Below are 20,204 nucleotides of genomic sequence, written 5' to 3'. Positions count from 1 at the left end.
ATTTGAGGCAGGAAGGTTTATGTCTACAAGCAGGCTAACACTGAGGCATCTAATCCAACATGTTGCAGCAGAGAAAATATTGCTCGCGCTTGTCCTCAGGACTCCAGCAGCAAGTCATAAATGCTGTCATTCAAACTCTGCCCATCAGTTACTACAGAAGTACACAGATATGGGGCAAACTCAAACTGAATAGCTGAAAAGTCTAGCCTAAATCAAATCAGCTTTATTCTTTTACTGGTAGTTTCCCAACTACCACTACCATACTTGCTTTCAATCCTATAATAATCTAAAGTGAACCAAAGTGCAAGAAGTCCATCTAGGAAATAGAACTGGTAAAATTGCAATTCTCCAGCACATCTCAAGTCTTGCAACCTTCATGCCAGCGTAACCAAACATCAGGCTGACTCTGTTTGATCTTGAAAAGGATATAAGCCTAAAGCTGTTCCTGCGTGAGATGTCCTTCTTTAAAAAGATTCTAATCTCAACCGAAATGTCTAGCAAAATAGAGGTCATCGTGCCAGAGCACCCAGCAGACAATAGCGCTTGGCTGCAGACCTGAGAGGAATGCTTTGAGGATTTGTTCCTGTGTCTTACCTGAGAGACATGGGGACATCAATGGCTGAAAGAGCAGTTACGAAAACAAGGTAAATATAGACTTCTTGGAAGTATTCATATTTTGCTGTAAAAACTTCCCCACTATACAGTGGGCTATTATCTTGTCTTATTTTAACAGAGGAGAAATCCCAGAAATGTCACTGATTATTTCCACACAAAAAACCTCCAATCATGACCTCCCTTTTGTGTTTCTTTCAACAATACCTTGTTTTTTTTCTCTGTAATTTCTCAAGCACTGCCAGGTACTTTCCTCCCATTGATAATTTGACGGCTGATAGCAGCATATCCGTACCTTGCACGCTGCTCATGATTCAATGACGTGAGTACCATTCAACCTTCTAAACTCACATTCCCTCCCTTGAATTTTTATTCGATTGGTTTATCTAATTTTCCAGTAAATGCTTGAAATGTATTCTGGCACACCTTCTTCTCATGAAACTACACAGGGGAATCATGAGAATGAGATAGAAATGAATAGTTCTGCATTAGCTTCACTTCACCTCATCAGCAGCACCACAACCCCCACTCATTCTCCTTCCAGATTAAAGTTTCCAAGCAGCAAGTTGTATCTTCAATCACTTCCACCAAAGGTAAAATGAAGTGTGTACCTCTTCATGAACAAAACTGAAACAGCACTATCCCATATTTGAACAAGGTGCAAATAATGTGCGATTGCGAAGAAGTGGGTGGCAGGGTGAAGGAACAATAAACACTTTATGAATATTCCTACATACAGTGGGACTTCTAAGTAGTTTAGCAGGCATATCAGGAATGCAAATTGCAAATAGTGTCTTCTCAGAGGTCCACCATGTGAATGTATACAAATAAAATAGATATATAATAACCTGGCTACACTGAAGAGAGATAAATGTGAGTGTTAAGTGAATTAATATGAAGCGAAATAAAGATTATGACAGCTCTTTTGTAGGTAAGTCGAAGTTGTAGATAAGATAAAAGTCCCTAACACAATTTTAGTGTTACAATAAGCAGCACATTCTCACACTTAAGAAGCTGTAACCAGAGAATGTTTGGCTTTTAAAATGACTTCATTTTTGAAATAGCTGCAGTTCAATCAATCAATTAATAGATGAACTGATGAATGTTTCTAAATATCCACCTTACTGTGAAAATGAGCCAACTGAACAACCTGTGGACCTCCGACATGTCTGCTGGAGAGTCCATGTTATATTATCTGAAAGCCAACATCACTAGTTTTCAAAAATAAAGTCACCAAACTATATGGGCAAAATACATAATATCAAATAAACATTAGCAGCTCTAACCAACCAGACTACTGAGATTCCTTAAATGTAAAAAGTGGCAAATTATTGCATTAAGCATGCTGAGCTAGGGCCAGAAATATGCAGAGAATTTATGAGGTGTCACTTTCACTAAGAGTCACACAATTGCACTGACAAGAGCCTCTCTGATCCCTCCCTTCCTGCCTGTCTGCCACCAGTGAGGCACAAACACTCTGATTTGCATGGTCTGCACAAAAAAGAATGACCTTGATTTTAGGAAAGGTTGCCTTGCTCTCTTCAACCCTGTGAAACGCTACCGGCATGCATACCACAACACCACTAGAACCATGTTTTTTTTGCTCATTTTGTCCAATATCCTATCAGGCCGCCAAACATTCAGGAATCTGCAGTCCAGTTACACAACATGGTGTTTTTCCTGAAATATGCCCCTAATGATTAAATTTGGTAATAAATGACAAGACATGCTAACAACTGTAGCCGACAGCATTTATCAAGACCAAATGCTTAGACTTACATTTTGAGATCAATTTCTAAGCCATGTTAATTAATTTAGACTGCTAGCAGCACAATGCAGGTCAGACAGGGCAAACAAGTTACAGCATCAACCAATTAGAAACACACAAGTGTTATACTTTTTTTTTCATAACTGGGGCAGGGCTAGTGATCAAAGATATGACAGATGGGGACTTGGATGGTGATGTACAGTATAAGTATAATGAATAATATGTGTTTTCTTGCTGTATTAATCAACATTGTAATTGTGTCTATTTTTAAAGATCCACATCTGTACCACATAAATAAATTCCTATTTTTATTTTCTAAAATATATTGACTACACAAAAGTTGTGTAAAATAATATTTAACTGTATGTTAATGACAGATTGCCTTTTTGAATATCCTGTTCCTTAGAAACAAGCCTGTCTGGTGCCTTATCATCTGGTTGTTTTTCAGTCAATTAACTTTCATCACTGCAGATGACTATATTTATATGGTCACAATGTGTTAATCAAAAGCATGGATGGTTGATTTTTGCACATCGGTTTTAAGATTTGTCACCGTGCGTATTTGGGCTTAATTACTACCAGTTATTCTCAGAAATGAAAAAAACTGTTTTTCATCTATCAGTAGTGGAAATGAAAGTGATAAATTCATCAACTTGTCCCCCTGAGAAAAAGAGCAGGTTGGCAAATGAGTTCTGAGGCAAATGAAGCAACATACAATCAGTCCCTGTTGGGAAATAAAGTATAACATATTTAAAACTTTTGTATACGTTGATCCACTCAATGATCAATCAATGAAATGTGTGTATAGCTTCAGGCAGCAGTAACTAATTCTCCAGTTCACATTTTCAGGAAACTCCCATTCCTCTATAAAAACCTATTTCTGGCATACTTATATTTGCAATTCCACAAACACAAGACAACATTTCTAAAATGATTAAGTGCTAAAAAAAAAATCATTAAAAATGTCTGGCCTTTAGGAAAAGAAATAGGTAAACCGTAGCGAAGGGCATCTGTGACATCTTCTTTCGAAAGCAAAGCGTTTTCAGATTTGATTTTCAAGAGAGAAGATGTAAAGTGGTGTGTTATCTTCCCTAATGTGATGCAAATATCAAATGTGAGACACCTTGAGCTATCACAGCGCCAATGTTAAACATGTGTACGTGTGCACGGAGAGCCCCTCACAATGCTTGCTAAATACATCAGCAGTGAAGTTTTTTGACTCAACATGCAATTGACATTAACCTTCGATTTTTGCCAAACAGGGTTTCCCTGCAGAATGAGCATTGATAAATTCAGATTGAACATAGACTACAAGACAAGACAGACTTCAACAACTCTCTTAATTTAAACATGAAGATTGAGGGGAATAAGGTTTTGTTAATTGTGTGGTTTAATCCTACATTCGAGCAAAAAACATACTGTACCACCATTAAAGGTCCAGCTATCCATGAATGAATGAATTCCCTATGGTAGGGAAAAACATTTGTGATGCAACTAAAAACAAATATCAGCGAAAGCTTTGGGTCAATATTAAGAAGATAAATTTTAAGCTCAGAGCGTTAGTGCTCAGAACTGTTTCTGAAGTTGCACTAAACGTAATATGTAATATATGTAAAATAAATGATATATAAAATATATAAAAAATAATAAATCATGAAAAACCTTTCATATAGTTAAAACAATCATGTTGATTTGAATTGGCTAAAATCTGAAGGGGAACACCAGTGAACCGATTAAAACTAATATATATCTACATACATTATGTATTCACATGACATAGTTAAACATGTAAACTAAGAGCAGTTAAGAGAAAGTTTTATTTTTCCAATAGGGATATTTTGATGGATAATCAGGGAACCTAATGCAAACGTGTTCTGTTGTTCTGAAGAGAGTTCACACGGCTTACAAAGCCGTCTGAAAAAGGCCTGAGAGAAAAAAAGTGTCTTATGGATGGGTTCCTTTGTAAAGAGATGGATTGAGTAGAAAGTGGTGTGATAAGGACAGGTGGCCTTACCTCATTAGTGTTCCACCGGTGTCTCTCCTTTGGCAGCGAGGTGCATTTTGGTAGACATTCAAGCAGCTTCTTGGGCAGGTATATTTTCAAATGTCCATGTTCATCTACAACAAGAGCAAGACAAAACAGAAAATTTAGCACAGGCTTCATACCTTATTGACTTGCTCGTCTCCCTCTTTATCAGTCTATCCGTCTCTCTGCAGCAAAATGCTGACTGTAAAATGACTATCCCCAACTGAATTAGGGAATTAATCTAAGAATAGAGTATTGCATACATTTTTATTTTGTGCTCAGCTAAATAATTTTACTGTGAAATGCATTCTATCAGGGGAGTTCACCGGAAATTTTTCACTGTCAACTTGTAAAGGCTGTGTCTATTCATTATTTAGACACAATAAACACCCTTGAGTGATTTTATAGTGTATGGGGATTTAGTATGGGAATCTGTGTGCGGCACGCCAGAATGTGGTATATTATTCAGGGAAATAATTACAATTACCAGGCCCAATGCTTACATCATAATGTATGCCGTTCAGTCTAGAATTTACATTTCACAACCAGTTCACAAGCATTATAAAGCAGTAAGGTTTAAAGGCGCCCTCATGCTTGGATGCATTCAAATGTTGATCTCATTCTATTGCTTTCTTTCTGCTCAAATATGCAGATGGCTTAAGTGTGAACAAATTATATTTGTTTAGGGACAAAAAACATGTTGAATTTATAATATCATGAAAAATCCTATTATAGTGTTGGGGAGTTTTTTTTTATCGGAGCATTAGATGCAGGCTTATGTGGCAATCATTTTAGCAATTTACATATAAAATGAGGATATTCTAAGCAAGGATCTTATCATGAACAATGAGTTTAAAAGCAAAAAAGCAGTGAGTGTCAATCATAGTGACATGACAGAGGAAGCCTGTTTAAGTTCAAGACAATACTACAGTACTAGTCCAAAATAAAGTAATATCAGGTGCATCAACATCAGAAAAGTCTGTGTGGAAAAGGCTTATGTTTCATTACAAAGGGCCAATAGAGACTTATGTAAGACTGTATCATTGAGGAAATATCCCACCATCCATATCATCTAAAACACAGCAAGCAAACAATATGAGCTTTTCTTGTCTTTGTAGGTGCCAGTAAGGTTTAGGTTATTCCTGTCCCCCATTCACACAGACTGTGAGCATCTAATATCTTGTATATACCACTCTCCTAATGCATTTACAAACTCTAACACTGCACATATTGGATATAGAGTTAGTTCATCCAGGTAATGTTCCAGTATGTGCACATTAATCTATTATTCATTTTTAATGTGTGCGGACTGAACGGAAATGAATTCACTAAAGGTAACAAAAATACTGCCATTTAGCTTTAAAATACATTACAACTACAAACCAACATTCTTTCACATTTATATATGTGTAGGTTTGGATACTAGGAGAAAATAAGTAAAGGGTGAGACAGAGAAAAGCCTGAATATGAGTGCTGACTATGGATCCCTGGGGTAGCTGATATCAATGGTTGACTGGGGGAAAAAAAGAAAAAGTTCAACCAAAGCAAAATACCACTTTAAAGCCAATACAAATAAGCCAGTAGTGCACTTGATTATAAGGGTATAACAAGAGCGCGTGTAGTTTGCTGTACATCACAGCAAGAACCGAGTGCTACTGCTCAGACACCACCATATGGAAAACTCAATAGGAATGAACACAGTGGGTCCACAGAGATGGAGCTGGCTTGGAGCCTCTGAGTGTAACGCGTAAGGTGGAACATCATCGCTCCCAAAGGAACGCAGGAGTAGACCTGTAGTATTTACAATTTCCATCTGTACCTGTAATTCTGCGTGTAGACTCTGTTTTATATGAGCTGCGCAGGTATCTGTAATCATTCGCTTCGCCCAATTAAGAATCACATGCAGCATCTGCTCCTAGGTACCCATAGAGCACTTTCACTGTCAGAAGTGGGAAACACGCTGCAACTGAATGATCAGAGAGGTACCAAAGAACAAAGGAAGTTGTGTTTATGTGCGGACGTGTTTTTATACGGCATCAGCTTAAAAACAAGCGAGAGGCTGTAGTGTGGCTTTTTTTTTTTTATTGCTATTATTTATTTATTTTTGTATTTTTGCTGTATTTTATTTCGATAGTGACAGAAGAAAGAGGCTTGAAAGGCAAGGGAGAGAGGAGGGGGGCAGGATTCAAACCCGGGCCACTGCCGCAAAGACTCTCCCTTTTGCGTGGTATGTTTTCTACCAGGTGAGCACCTCTAGCTTTAATGCAGCGCCACAGATTTGGTATCTTTCAGTGAAACGGTGCAGAAGAGGAAGCCCACTCACAAATAGAAACTCACATTGGACCCACACTCAGACGCAGTACGGGTCAGTACAAAGTCTTAGCCGTCTCCCATCTTACAAAATGTGCTCCGAAGATGTTCTCTTTGCAGCCGACAGACAGCATTAGCAGCAGATGCATATGGCGAGTCTGCCTCTGCACAGATTACTCAGGATTCAGTGCTGCCCCCCTGGCACACCCTCCGATGACACCACTGAGACGGAGCTGAATTGGAATATGTCTCAAGTATGTTGAGGATTTTCTCACCGACAGTCGAGATAGAAATCTACCGTAGGGGGATATGTCTGCTCAATCTGCCAGCGGGCTAAAATACTTGGGATGAGAATATGCATCATAGAGGATCTTGACAAAAGCAATAAAAGCTCTGTGGTTTTTTATCCTTTCACAACCTTATAATTACACTGCACAACATGTTTCTGTGCAAAGTATTAGTGGCTCTACAATTCTCTCTGCCGAACTATGCAAAACACACCTTAGTTCAGTATGCCGTGCGCAAGAAAAGGTGACACAACTACAACATGTATTTTACTTTGAAATGCCACTCTTGTATTTGTCATCTAACAACCCCCAAGCAACAGAGCAACCTGTGTAAACACTGCAGGACTAACAAGGTGTTAACTGGGTTTCTTTTAATCCCTTAACCTTACATGGAAGCTTCTGGAATCAGGTTACTGCTGGAACTGGGGATTGATCAGATTACTAATGTGCATGGTAACGTGCTGAATGTGAAAAATATTCAGCCTGTTGAGACATAGAAGAATAGTTTCCATCAGATACATTCATTGATGTTTTGTAAACATAAAACTTACTACTTACTTACTTACTTACTAACTTAAAAAAATAGAAACTTTTATATTCTAAAGTATAATTTCTTATTTTATTATATTTTGCATTAGCTGATAGCAGTTGCCATGAATCAATCAATTAGCTGTGGCTAACATTACAAATTTCTACTTTATTCTTTCTTAATCATTTACCATTATAATTCTCAGTCAAAGTTCAGGGGCGCTTCTTTTTTTCTATTATTTTTGAGCAAATTTAAGAAATGTTTATGTTGATGGATCCTGATATCCTCTGAGAGTCACACCAAATCGAAGCACACGTGTATCTGTGTTCACATTTGACTGAGTTATGACTCCGCGAAGTCCTCCTTGAGCTGTGTGCCACATCCACCGCTGTGGGTCCAACTGCTGACTAAACTACAGAAACAGAGTTACCGCTGTTTTCAGAACACCAACATGCACCTGTCCCTTTACCTCACACAGCATTTGCCTCGCATCTCTCCCGTCACCGCCCTGCAACCTCCCTCACAGGTTAGATTAGATTAATCTCAATGCACGGAGAAAAGACATACAGTACAGTCTTTCTCCATGAATACGGACTTTCAGTATGTGATGGTGTTAACATTTTAACAACCGTGTGGAAAAGCCTTTTGTATTCATAGTCTCCCATTTATAAGATGATCCTAAACATACTGACAAGGAAACCCAAATGTTTTTATGTCCAATCTGTGGAATGCTCTTCACTAATCAAGTCAGTCACCTGACCTCAATCCAAGTGAGCATGTGTTTCACTCGCTGAAGACCAGACTGAAAGCAAAGAGGCCCCAAAACAAGCAAGAAATAAATATGGCTGCAGTACAAGCCTGGCAGAGCATCACAAGGGAACACGCCAAGTGTTTGTTGATGTCTATGGATCATGGATTTCAGACAGTCACTGAGTGCAAAAGATTTGGAACCCAATAGTAAGTATAATGACAGTATATATCTACTGGTCCTCAGCCATAAAATATGTATTAAGATAGGTGCCTTTTAGCAATATACCTGTTCTAGGTCATTTTAAAAGATCGAAATTAAGCCAACTACTGCAAGAAACGCTGTCCTGGTGTTTGCAGCGTCACCAGTGAACGAAACACTAATTGTTGCATTTATTTGACATATTTTTGCTGTGACATGTTTAGAAATGTTGCTGGTGTGGATCTTAATTTCCACATCTAAAATGACACTAAACTATGAACAGGAAAAAGATAAGTATAAATAATTGCAAACCAGGAAGCTGTCCAGTCTTTTAACTCACATACACATGGTCCATACAGTAGATGCTTTCTGACAGCACACAGCACATTAACATCAGATTATACAGAGGCCCCCTGTGCTCAAGGTTTTATCTATCTCAGATATGGACGACTGTATTTTCTTTGAAGAAACAGAACAACTGTTGTCATGTTTCACACAGTGCACTGTGCTTTACGCTGTTAAATAAACCATGTGTTTTAGATGTGGCTCCTCTTTTTTTCAGATGTTCAGTGTCGGCCTTCTCTAATCTGGGAGTCCTTGTCTAACTTGAGAGGGGCCTTGTTTTTATACAAGAACGTTTCTTAGGAGGCTCTCAAAGCACACAAAGGAGAGCTCAACGTAACTGTTGTTGAGTGCTGAGGTTTCTTTTCTACAGCATTAAGCTCTCATAACTCTAAACGGTTTCATTCTTTCAGCTGCTATTTATCTACACTAATAATATTTCAGCTGCTGTGTGTCTACTGTTCCCTCCACCGGGCATTTCCACAGATGTGAAGGAGGAACTGTGAGCGTTCCAACAAAGTATTTCTTACTAATTAAAGATCAGTCCACTGTGGCATGGAAATCCACATATATTGTAGTCTGTGCATCAGCTGAAAACAACCGACAGGTGAATAGCTTGGATGCCAGCTTTGGAATAGGTTTACAGAATATAGACAAGCTCTTCCTAATCAAATTTTCTGATTTGATCAGTGCATAAACAACAAATTACCCACAAAAACTTGGCTTTGACAATGTGAATGTAGGTTGTTTTTTTTCCTTAACCAAAAGCTCATCAAAGCCTGAAAGGAGCTGCACTTCTTTGCATTTCCTGTGGACTCTCCTGTTAGGTTTAATATTTATTTGGGAGTCTAAATAGCAGGCTTAATGACTCTGCTTGTACATTAGCCAAGAAAGGGATACACAGAAAACTACTATTTGGTTGTAAAACACTAAAGTGCAAGACAGGCTGATACCAGAGCTTGTTACATGAGAGGATGTGCTGAGCTGAGCTGGCACGCTGGAGCCAATTACATTCTAGGTCTTGATGAGCGAGCTCACATACAAAAGGCTAAACAGGGAGAGGAGCTCTGTTCCACAGAGGCTACAGGTCTGCAGCTTTCATGTTGCCATCATTGGCCATTTGTGTGCTGAACAGAGGCAGCCTGTGCATGCCCGTTCGTAATTCACATCACCCTCTGTCCAATGGATATAAAGATATATATTTCTGTGTGCTGATGTTTGGATTATCACTGATCCTGGCTGCTAAGCAAACACTTGGGCCGAATTTAAGGGTATCTGTCATGCTAGCTTGCTCTAGCCCCACCCTAGAGACGAGAGCGAGGGTCATGAGACTGGAAAGGCTGACAAAAACAAATCTTTAATCAATATCCGAGCCCTGAACGCAAAACCCTCTCTCTTCCGTCTCTGTCTCAGAGCGCTCTGGGAGTGACAGTTTTTCTTTTTAATCTGTGCCCACATTGTGGAGAAATTGCAAGCTAATGTTTTGGCGATAGATCATTCAACAAATCGCTGCTGGCGGTGCATATCCAAAGTAACAGTTTGAATGCAAGCATTTTCCACAACAGTTCAGTGGTTAATACGGTTTAAGGATGTGAAGAGCTGTGGAACAGTATCTGTTCTTTTGTAGCTATACCTGAAACATGGGGGAGGTGACACAGAAGAGCTAACAGTTCTGTGGATAAATATTTGGCTCTCATCTCTGTCCAGTAAAAAGTGCTGTGAAACTGAATTAGGCCTATGGCAATGTCTGTTATCATTAGGTTGGATGACAGCCATCCACTGGGCTGGACCAAAATGCCCCGAAGAGTTTAGCTCCAAAATTAGCCCAGTTAGCCAAATGAGCTTAGCTCCGACATATTTCATCAACTGGGGTTTTACAAACTACCAGAAACAGAAACATACTCATACTCAATACTTCATCTGCTGCACATAAACTGTAGCAAAGCAAAGAGTTCTCAGTAGTAGTTACTGTTACTGTACGTAGATAACAAAATTGACTATAAAAGGAAATAGCAAACCTTTCAAAATTCGATCCTAATGATGGTCATAACTCCATAACTTTAACATCATGAGGTAATTGCCTTTTTTGCATATTTGCCAATATGGTGGATATATTTTAAATGAAGGGAACTCCGTTTATTTGCCTAAATGAGTCCTTTTAAAGGCGATGCACCAAGGGTTTGTTCCAAAAGTTTACTTTTGAAGAAACAGCAGATATTTTGATCCCTTAATCCCTGTATTATATGGACAGAATAGCACTCATACACTTCTGCAGTCACAGTGAAAGGAAAAAAAAACAGTAAAACATCACTTCTTATTTAAATCATTGTACTTGCAACTGTAGCATGGGATTTGAAAGGAACAGTCTCTACGGCATGCAGTTTTCTTAAAAATGGATGTGAAAATATAGTTATTGAAATGCCTGGACATGATGAGAAATCTAAAATTTTATTATCTGAAACAATCCATGATTGTGATGATGTGACATGCACTAAGTGTCATGACCAGATGTACAGGAGGAGATGTCAAAGCAGTCCAGTGACAGAGTGGACTTAAGATGGTAGATGAACAAAATCAAATGTAGACAAAAGAAAGAATGCTGTTAAATATGAAGCAGAGGTGAACTCAGACAGCCAAGGTGCTCTGGTCAACTGATGACATGCTGTCAATTAAAAGTGATCAATCTGGTTGTGAGAGGTGAAAGGAGAAGTAAAGGTGGAAAGGGAGTTTAACCAGCAGGGGTCTGTTGCGAAGGTAGTTACAGTAATAGGATATATGCCCTGTAGCCCTCAGATTAGGACACTTTCCTTTAATTCAGCTAAACCCCCAAAATTCTTGCAACACTAATCATTTGCGGCAAAATGTCATGACTTCCAGGCCCATTTAATATTTTTAAAGCAAACATTAATCATTCAAAAAATGCATTAACCTCTCATTAACTCCATATAGTTTTGAACATACGAAGAAGAAAAAAAATCAATTTCCCTTTAGCTCTGTGTAATATATTACATTTAGTCATAGCTCTCTTTTACATGAAAGTCCAAAATCACTCATTTCAAGATGCCTGAAACATCACAAAACCTGGCAAAGTACTATTTCATTTCCGCAGGTCTTGAATATCTATATATTTGATTTTATATTGCAACAAGAAAGACTGGTACTGGGCCACTAGTGAACAGAGAACTTGATTAGACCAGAGTCTATAGCCTACTGCTTGTGGGAGATCCTGAGCTGAGCTTTACTACAACACAGGGCAATATAAGCAGTGTCAAATTTCCCTGGCAGTCATAACAATGATTGGCCCATAGTCCAGGGGCCGGTCTCCCCACCGCCTGATGGCTCTTGATGGGGACATGGAGCAGAGCATGTAGGCTTAAAATAGCCATGTGTTATTGTAGGACTGAGAAACCAATTACCTTTATCATTTGGCCTACAGCCCGTCTGAAAACACTCTTACATACAGTGAAATTACTAATCGCCTACAAGCAGAGAAATGCCTGGCTGAACTTAACCATGGCGTTGCTATGTTACACAACTAACAGCTGTTGTAAAAGATGCAAAAGGTGTTTTTTTTCCCACCAAGTGGAAACGATTCAAAAACGTCTGAATGCCAGTAAGAGAATCCATTAAACATAATTCCTGATGCACTTGTGGTATGACCACACAATACGCAACATGTGCAGCATGGCAGAATTCCTTGTTTCCGCAATGGTTATGCCCTGGACACACTATGGCTCCATGAGGTTATAGTAGTATAGTGCATAATAAGGGAAGAGTGTCAAAAAGTCAAACAGCTGAAAAAAAACGCCTAGGCCTATTACTGGAAGTTCAACAAACATGCACACACGGTTAACTGCCTGCAACAAACTGAAAATGACTCTTTATGTGTTCTCAGCCCTCACCAAGCTCACCCATCCATAAAAATCCCATCTCAAGGAGAGCAAAGGTGAGGTCTCTCACTCTCACTCCCTCTCCCCTGCTCTTGTTCTCTTTCACTTTCTCCCTTTCGCTTACACATGCACACAAACAAAGCCCTTCTTTCTGTGTCATAACTACTCCCACAATTACTCAGACGGTTACTCAGATCAATGGTTTACCTGCCTGTTTGAGCTGCTGTGTTCTGCTACAGAGTGTCCTGGTGAGGCAGAAAAACCTCCAGGCTGAACGCATTAAACAGGGTGTCTGACATGGGTGCAGGATACTGTAATACCACGCAATAACATGAGGGAAAGTAGCAAGACTGGCAAAACGTATTGTCAGTCACCGCTGTCACGCATGAGGGGGGAACGAGAAAGTCTATCAACAATGTTACAGTCTGCATCCCTGTTTCATAGATCTGCACAAGCAGTCCCCTCCCATTAAATCTCTCAAAACATTCTCTTTCAAAAGAATACCAGAAAGATTTGGTGCAGCAGAGCTCTCCTAGTGACAGAAATCCAGTGAGGAGTCTAACAAGGGGTTCGGGGTGATTTCAGACTCTCTATTTAGAAATGACAATACATGAGCACACTTAATTACCCAGTCTCTAGTCTAGATCAACAGAGTCTTCCAGCAGTGAAGAGACTGGTGTATTTATTAACAATGAAGGGGCTCCTTTCTGCTGAGAAACAATCTGCTTTACAGAGGACAGTTTTTTCAATGGGTAGAGACAGAGGCTAAAATTCAGACACATTTTCTAAAGAGGAATGAAGGGAAAATCACCCGCGAATAAAGTCAAGACTTTGGCCTATATTTCTGACTGATTTGTTTTGGTTGTGACAGAAAATAGCACTTGTACACAGACTTGTAAGTGCACTGAAGCAATTCCCGCAGAAGCTGGTTTTTACAAGTCATAAAAAGCTCAGCTATGATGTTGTGTTGTCTTTGTTCTTTGCCCCTAGTCTACAGTTCTCATAGAGCACAAATGTAATGAGAGGGAGGCAAAGCCAAAGATTAATCCGTTTGAAGGAAAAAATATCACAGGGTGCTTCTTTTTTTTTTTATCCAACAATGCATAAATATTTTTGTCATTCACCATTGAATTTTTTAAGGTTTTAGAGTCACATTGTTAACGTGGGTTGATTTCCCCCCCCCCCCCCCGGATCAAATCCAGGTTTAAGTAAAGGCAGAGAAAAGGCAAGTACAGGGCCGTAATTGAGGGCTCAAAACGTGAGCTTTCTCTCTGAGGGTCTGCTCAGGTCCTGATCCCCTGGCCTCAACCTGAAACAATCACTCTTAGTTAACGACAACACTTCAGCTATTGACAGCGTGATCCCGTAAAGCAGACACTTCAATCAACAGAGCAGCCGGAGGAGGTGTTGTGTTGGAGGAGAATAAAAGAAGGAGGGGGCATGGGGACGGATGAAATCAAGAAGTAAATAAATGAATCAATGAATGAATAATAGATTGGCCGGCTAGTGGCCTCTTGGAGCAGCAATGCAGTATTAATAACTGACTCTTACTGTTCGTCTCTGTGTCATCACTGATACTCTTAGGTGGACCATGGCCAGCATAACACACTGCTGATCTGTACATTCGATCCGGATTACGAACTTTCTTCAGTCCTTCAGGAGGCAAAGAGAAAAGTAGAGAAAATCGAGGAAAAGAAGTATTCTCCCAGCCTGTGATAACTGAGCAAACTCCCCATGCAAGCAATATCAACAGAAGCTAGACAGTATATTGAAATGCATTTAAAACACACAAAAGCTGATGATGCTAAAAATAAGAAGAAATATGAATAATAATCATGTAAATAAAGCACATTTCATTTGTCTATGGTCATTTAAAACAGTGAAGCTCTCAACTGACTGAATATTTTTGTAGATATGAACAGTAATAAGGGTAAGTGTGGTAACTGTAGCTCCGGAATGGTTTGATATAACACTCCCTGTTGTATCAGTGGTAAACTGGATGAATCAATACAATCAATCAGTGGAGGCCGTGCAAAGCAGTCAGTAAAGGTCTATTACAGGCAGGCATTAGGAATGATACGTCTCAGCAACCACAGACCGGACGTGGGTCCCATCCATCCACACCTCACTGATTCAATTAAGAGGCTAGGGGAAGAAAAAAAAAATGTAGCGCCTGATTCAACACAAAACTGGGAGAGCGAGTCGTCCGACATCACGAGGAGGTTAAATTCATCCTTCTTTACAAAACAGCGGAGAAATATTTATACCATTGCTGCACAAGCACTTTTGTAAGTTAATGGCTGACTGCGTGCTTACTTGATGTTTTGCCGCCGCTTCACCCTGAACTTTGAGTGAAATTATAACATCATGAAACTTTTTTTTTAACTGCGCCCTCTTGAAAATAAAAGAGAAATATCCCTTCCTGCCCAGCCGAGGCTGCACGCCTAATTCACTGCATTTTAGAAAGCAGCCTTTCGTTGATTACTGAAGTTCAAACATCCTGCATTAGCTTTATGTCGTTTCTTTAACACACCTGTGTGAGCGTTATGTGTCAGTTAACAACCCCTCCATCACTGGCCTGGCATTTGTCTCATTCTAAATGAGTGTAAATATGCGACACTGATGTGCTAGGGCTACAAAAACCCTGACACCTTGACTTCAGAGGCTAAAAGCATCAAGATTTAACTTTGCAGTGTTTCCTTTTGTGCCAAATAGCAACATCACAAAAGCGTTAGTACTGTAGCTTTTGCTTACAAAAGCGTTGTTTGATTTCTCAGATGTGGCCCTTGTATAGCAATAGTTTGTATGACTATCTGCTCTGGTAGATTCATAAGAACATTGACTAAAATTGTATCCAGAGCAGTCTCTATGTAAGACATCTCAAGGCTGTCTTTTCAGTGCCCTCCAGGCCTTGTACTTAAAGTAACAGACCCACACTGCTTTTTATGAGTGTGAAGAGAAAAAAAATACCCCCCAAGAGCCCTGACAATCAGTTAGGCTGGAGAGAAATACCCCAGGATGTAAACATTACACCACGGAGTGAGACTGGGTCGTGGCCCCTGGCTTTAACACAAGATGTAACCCTCAGTTGTTATGGGCCATCATAAGAGCTGCCAAACAACTAAGAGAGATCAGCACTGCCCGCATACCACAAGGACAAAAGGTTAAGGAAACACTGTTCCGCTCTCTCAGTGGCTGCCCGGCATCCAGGGACATGTCATGTAAAAACTGTAACAGTGATGTACATTAAAAAAAAAAAGCCTGTTCTACATTAATGAACAGCCATAACTAAAGAAAAGAACCGGGGTGTAGGAGTAAAGATTGAGCATGACAGCTCTATGTAAAAGCTGTAAGGGCCAGGTTTGCATGAGACGACATCGCATTTATGTGGAGGTATAAAGCACTTTCTCTCTCTCTCTCTCTCTCTCGCTATGCTCCCCTTGCTCCTCCTCCTCCTTTTTCCACTGACCGGCCTCACAGGAACACTGAAAATAACTTAACCTGCTCAGCAATGGGACTTTGAAGTCAGGGTTTTCAGTGAGAGCTCCCTGTGTTGGAGAGGCACCGAGATTACCAACTGGAGCCTATTTGTTAAGTTCAGCTATGTAGATGAATACATTAGGACTATACACCACAGTGAAGTCATTACTATCATAAAACCAGATGTCTTCATTTTTTGTCATAGCCACAGACTGATCCCTCATATAATAAGTGTGCTTCTGTAGCTCAATACCACCCCCTGGTGGGACTCTGTTTAGTGGTTGGCACACTGACATCCAAACAAACTGAATTCCCAGTCTTTTATCGTTCCCCCTCACATGGACAGAAGCAATTTGTTTGCGCTCATTTGAAACATTAAAGTAATTCTACATCAAAAAGAATTTGTGTTTGAGGTTACTGACACCAAACTCCGACAGAAGTCTATTCAATTTCCAAGCCTGTAACAATACGGTATGAACAGCTCAGAAACAGCTGGACACAACAGTTTATGTAGAAATCTTTTTTGCTCTCTCTGTAAAATTGCGCAGCCAATTTGAAAGTCTTGGTACGACTCTTTTGCTCCAGCCTGATAGTCAATATAAAGCAATAAATATAGAAATACCACAAGTTTAGCCCCAAAAGCACGCCACTGTATTTATGACCTATCATTCTGCTCAATTTTGCTCATTAAAAAAAAAAAAAACTGAAGTTGAACATTTAAAAGTATGACATAACTGAGACCATAAACAAAATGACATGAACATAAACAGGAACACTTTTTAATCAAACATGCACATATGGTTAACATGCTCAAGCATTTCATTCTATAAAACACATTTCTAAGTTGCTTTAAGTTTTTTATCATATTGAGAACGTCATCCTTGTCAAATGTGAAACAGAAATTAGAGATATGTAACTCATTCAAGTCTAGTTCACATACTCATACAAGCTTCCATGCATTTGGATAGAGAAACTAGTCCCCTTAGATTTGATGTATTTCATCTGATCCTTACTTTCAAATGTGTGCTGCTTAATTATTCAGCCTAAATTCCATTGGCCTATCTGAATAAGAACAGATCTCTTATGCATATGTTTTGCAGTAAAATATCCCACTAAACAGCAAATAAGTAAGTCTAATGCATTTCATTTTAAGTTAGTGAGCCGTAAGAAATAAGCTGATAGGGGGAGGGAGGGGGAGGAAAAAAAAAAGTCATCATTTTGTCTTATGTGTAAAGTAGTTTAATGGGCAGGCTGCTGGAAATCCTACTCTCCATCCTCCCTGCTTCCTCTGGTGTGATGGCATTTCATTTCAAGTGCGATAGGGCATTGCAAGTCGAGCGGGCATTACAACGTTTTGATGCCCGTGTCTAAAACCAAATATAGGCCAAGTGGTGTAATTGGCATTTGGAAAACACAACGTTAATATCCGCTCGGTTAAAAACAAAGAAATAAATAAAAAATACATCACTTCTGACTCGCAAACACTAATCGCTGAATGCCCAAAGAAAATTCTCGCGCTCCAAAGGAGGAGGAGGAGGAGGAGGAGGGGGGAGACTGAGCGGACCCCTCTTCAAGACGTTACAAAATAAATAAAAACTAGACTAATACATTTTCAAACAGGGGGTCCAAATAATGATCGCAATGCTCTCAAAACAAGCTGCAAATATTGGCTGCAGACGAGAGCCCTTGTTGACAGATAAACTAACACAACCACGCCGCTTCTTTCTATTTTTTTCTTTTTTTTTTAAAGCTGGGTAATAAGGGAAGAAGTTAGTCGATGCCAATGACATGTTGTCATTAACTTAGCCTTGTTGTTAACAACTTGAATTGCTCGCCATTTGACCGGAATCCGGAGCAAAATAAAGGGCGAACGCGGTTCTTGAACTACGCTGAGTGTTTGTCCCCGTGGCGTGCTTTAAATGTGGGCTACGATGGGAATAGTAGCTGGCTAGAATGCAAGCTAATATTAGCTGGCTAGGTGATGTCTCCACGTTTTAGCTGCCTATTCGGAGGAAAAAACAGCGGAGCCGTTTTTTCCTCCGCAAATTTCTCCACTTGTCCTCGCGCGTGTGTCTTCCCCGCGCGGAGTTGCAACTGTTCTAAAATCACACAGCGGTCATACTAGTAAATTAATCCCATTATATTTCTCTTACCTTCCGGCTTGTTTTCGGCAGCCATTTCCCCTTCACGCGCAACATCCTCCTCCTCCTCACGACCGTGGGTACCACGCGCGTGCACGGCGAGGACAGCACGAGGAGGGACTGGAGGAGCAGGCGGCGAGTCGGTCCGGTCGAGGCGAACTTACCATTGGCTGTGAGGCGGTGACTGACAGAGAGGCTCCGGGATGAAAAACACATCTCTCCTCACCTTGACACCAGCAGCGTGTTTTTGTTTTTTTTTTCTCTCTGGGTTTTTTTTATTTATTTATTTATTTCTTTTCTTTTTTTTTTCTTTTCTTTTTTTTTTACAGTGAATTTAAAACAGCCCAGAGACGTTGCGGGTCTGGCATGGCGTTTTTTGTTAAAAAGATGGTGACGCTTTATTACATTAGAAAAAATCTCAGTGTTTATTAGGTTAGGGCTACATATTTTACCCTTACTTAAAAACTAATTAGATTGTGACTATTGTCTTTGAGCCGTCCCTTTAAAGTTTAACACTGAATAAACAATTTCATTCCTCACTGCTAAAAAATAATTAATAACTCTATAATGGCCTTTATTATTTAAACATATCTTTAGAGCTAAGTCTGCTGATCCTAACTGATAGCTGAGGTCTTGCCTGTTTTCATACAACTGGTAACACCCGTCATTATTAGATAATCATAACAGCTAATTAGGACTCAGTATTCTTTAGTTTTGATTTTAGGGCTGTTTTTACCATAACCTACTGCAGTATCAACTGTTTGCAGGAAATTCCAGGGTCCATCTAGCCTATTAAAAACAAACAATACAACATTTGACACACATCAAACAGCAGTAACCGTCTGCACAGTCTATCAATCAAGTGTCCAGATGTCAGTTTACATTTGAAAGCCTGTGGGCTAGTTTGTTCCCTCGTAGACACGTCTAACTGATTTCAAGTAGTTGCACCATGATGCTGAAGGCTGCGGGGATTTTCTCGGAGATGTGGATCAAACCTCTTATATGCGCACATTATGGGCTGGTGGTGGAGCCCATCTAAACACTTCTGTCAGGTCCTGGAGGGGAGGTGGAGGGAGGAGGGGTGGAGGTCGATGTGAGAAACAGATTTGAAGACCACTGCCAACACAGTTACTTTAAGTTATTCCACTATGCTGTCAAGGTTTTCAACTTCCATCATTATGGGTCAGTTACGGAGGCTTGACAATAGAAGCCCGTGGCCACGCTAAATGACTACAGGCAATCTAATTACACATCATTGTGCTTAATAGACGTTGCTCTTGGCACTGGCGTCGACTACAGCACTTAAGGACAGCCTTCACCTTATATTAACAGGATGGTGGCCGTCAGTGCTGAAATGCAGTTTGAGCTGGTGGTGCTGAAAGGACAGCTCCTCTGCAGCCTGCCGCTCCCGCGCCTTGTACAGTCAACTGCTTGCTGCTGCTGCAAGCAAAGTAATACTAAACTAATGGAAGAGCTTAATGTGGCGAAGTGATTGTATCTCCCCTTGCCTTAATTGTTCCTAGGTGGATAGGATGCAGACAAAAATACCATTAGAATTAGGCATACGTGTACCTAAAGTATTCATTTTTGTTACACCTAGAATTTATATTTAATACTGTTATTCGCAACTTAATATCACTAGTAATAATATATGAATGTTTTAAGGGATTTAAAATGAAAATGATTGTTGGTTGCAGGTTGAAATTGACCCTCTTGAGGCGGCAGTAGCTCAGTGTGTAGGGGGCTTGGCTTGGGAACCGGAGGGTCGCCGGTTCAAGTCCCACAGACCACAAAATATGGAGTGTGGACTGGTAGCTGGAGAGGTGCCAGTTTCACCTCCTGTGCACTGCCGAGGTGCCCTTGAGCAAGG

The 20,204-nt window shown here is 40.0% G+C and overlaps 1 protein-coding gene across 1 annotated transcript in view; it reads right to left on the bottom strand.

The window, feature by feature from the left end:
• Positions 1-18,540, bottom strand: part of camta1a (calmodulin binding transcription activator 1a) — a 271,771-nt gene extending 253,231 nt beyond the window's left edge. The window contains exons 1-2 of the mRNA XM_035657274.1: positions 18,347-18,540; positions 4,395-4,498 (exon numbers count right to left, since the gene is read on the bottom strand). Coding sequence (XP_035513167.1) covers positions 4,395-4,498; positions 18,347-18,371 — 129 coding nt within the window. The 5' untranslated portion in view covers positions 18,372-18,540. The remainder of the gene's footprint in view (positions 1-4,394; positions 4,499-18,346) is intronic.
• Between the last annotated feature and the right edge of the window lie 1,664 nt (positions 18,541-20,204).

This window comes from Morone saxatilis, unplaced genomic scaffold, assembly GCF_004916995.1.
Source record: "Morone saxatilis isolate NCDOM2014 unplaced genomic scaffold, NCSU_SB_2.0 Contig15, whole genome shotgun sequence".
Taxonomy (NCBI): Eukaryota; Metazoa; Chordata; class Actinopteri; family Moronidae; genus Morone; species Morone saxatilis.
Note: the sequence above shows the minus strand (reverse complement) of the source record. Positions and strands in the feature narration are given on the sequence as shown.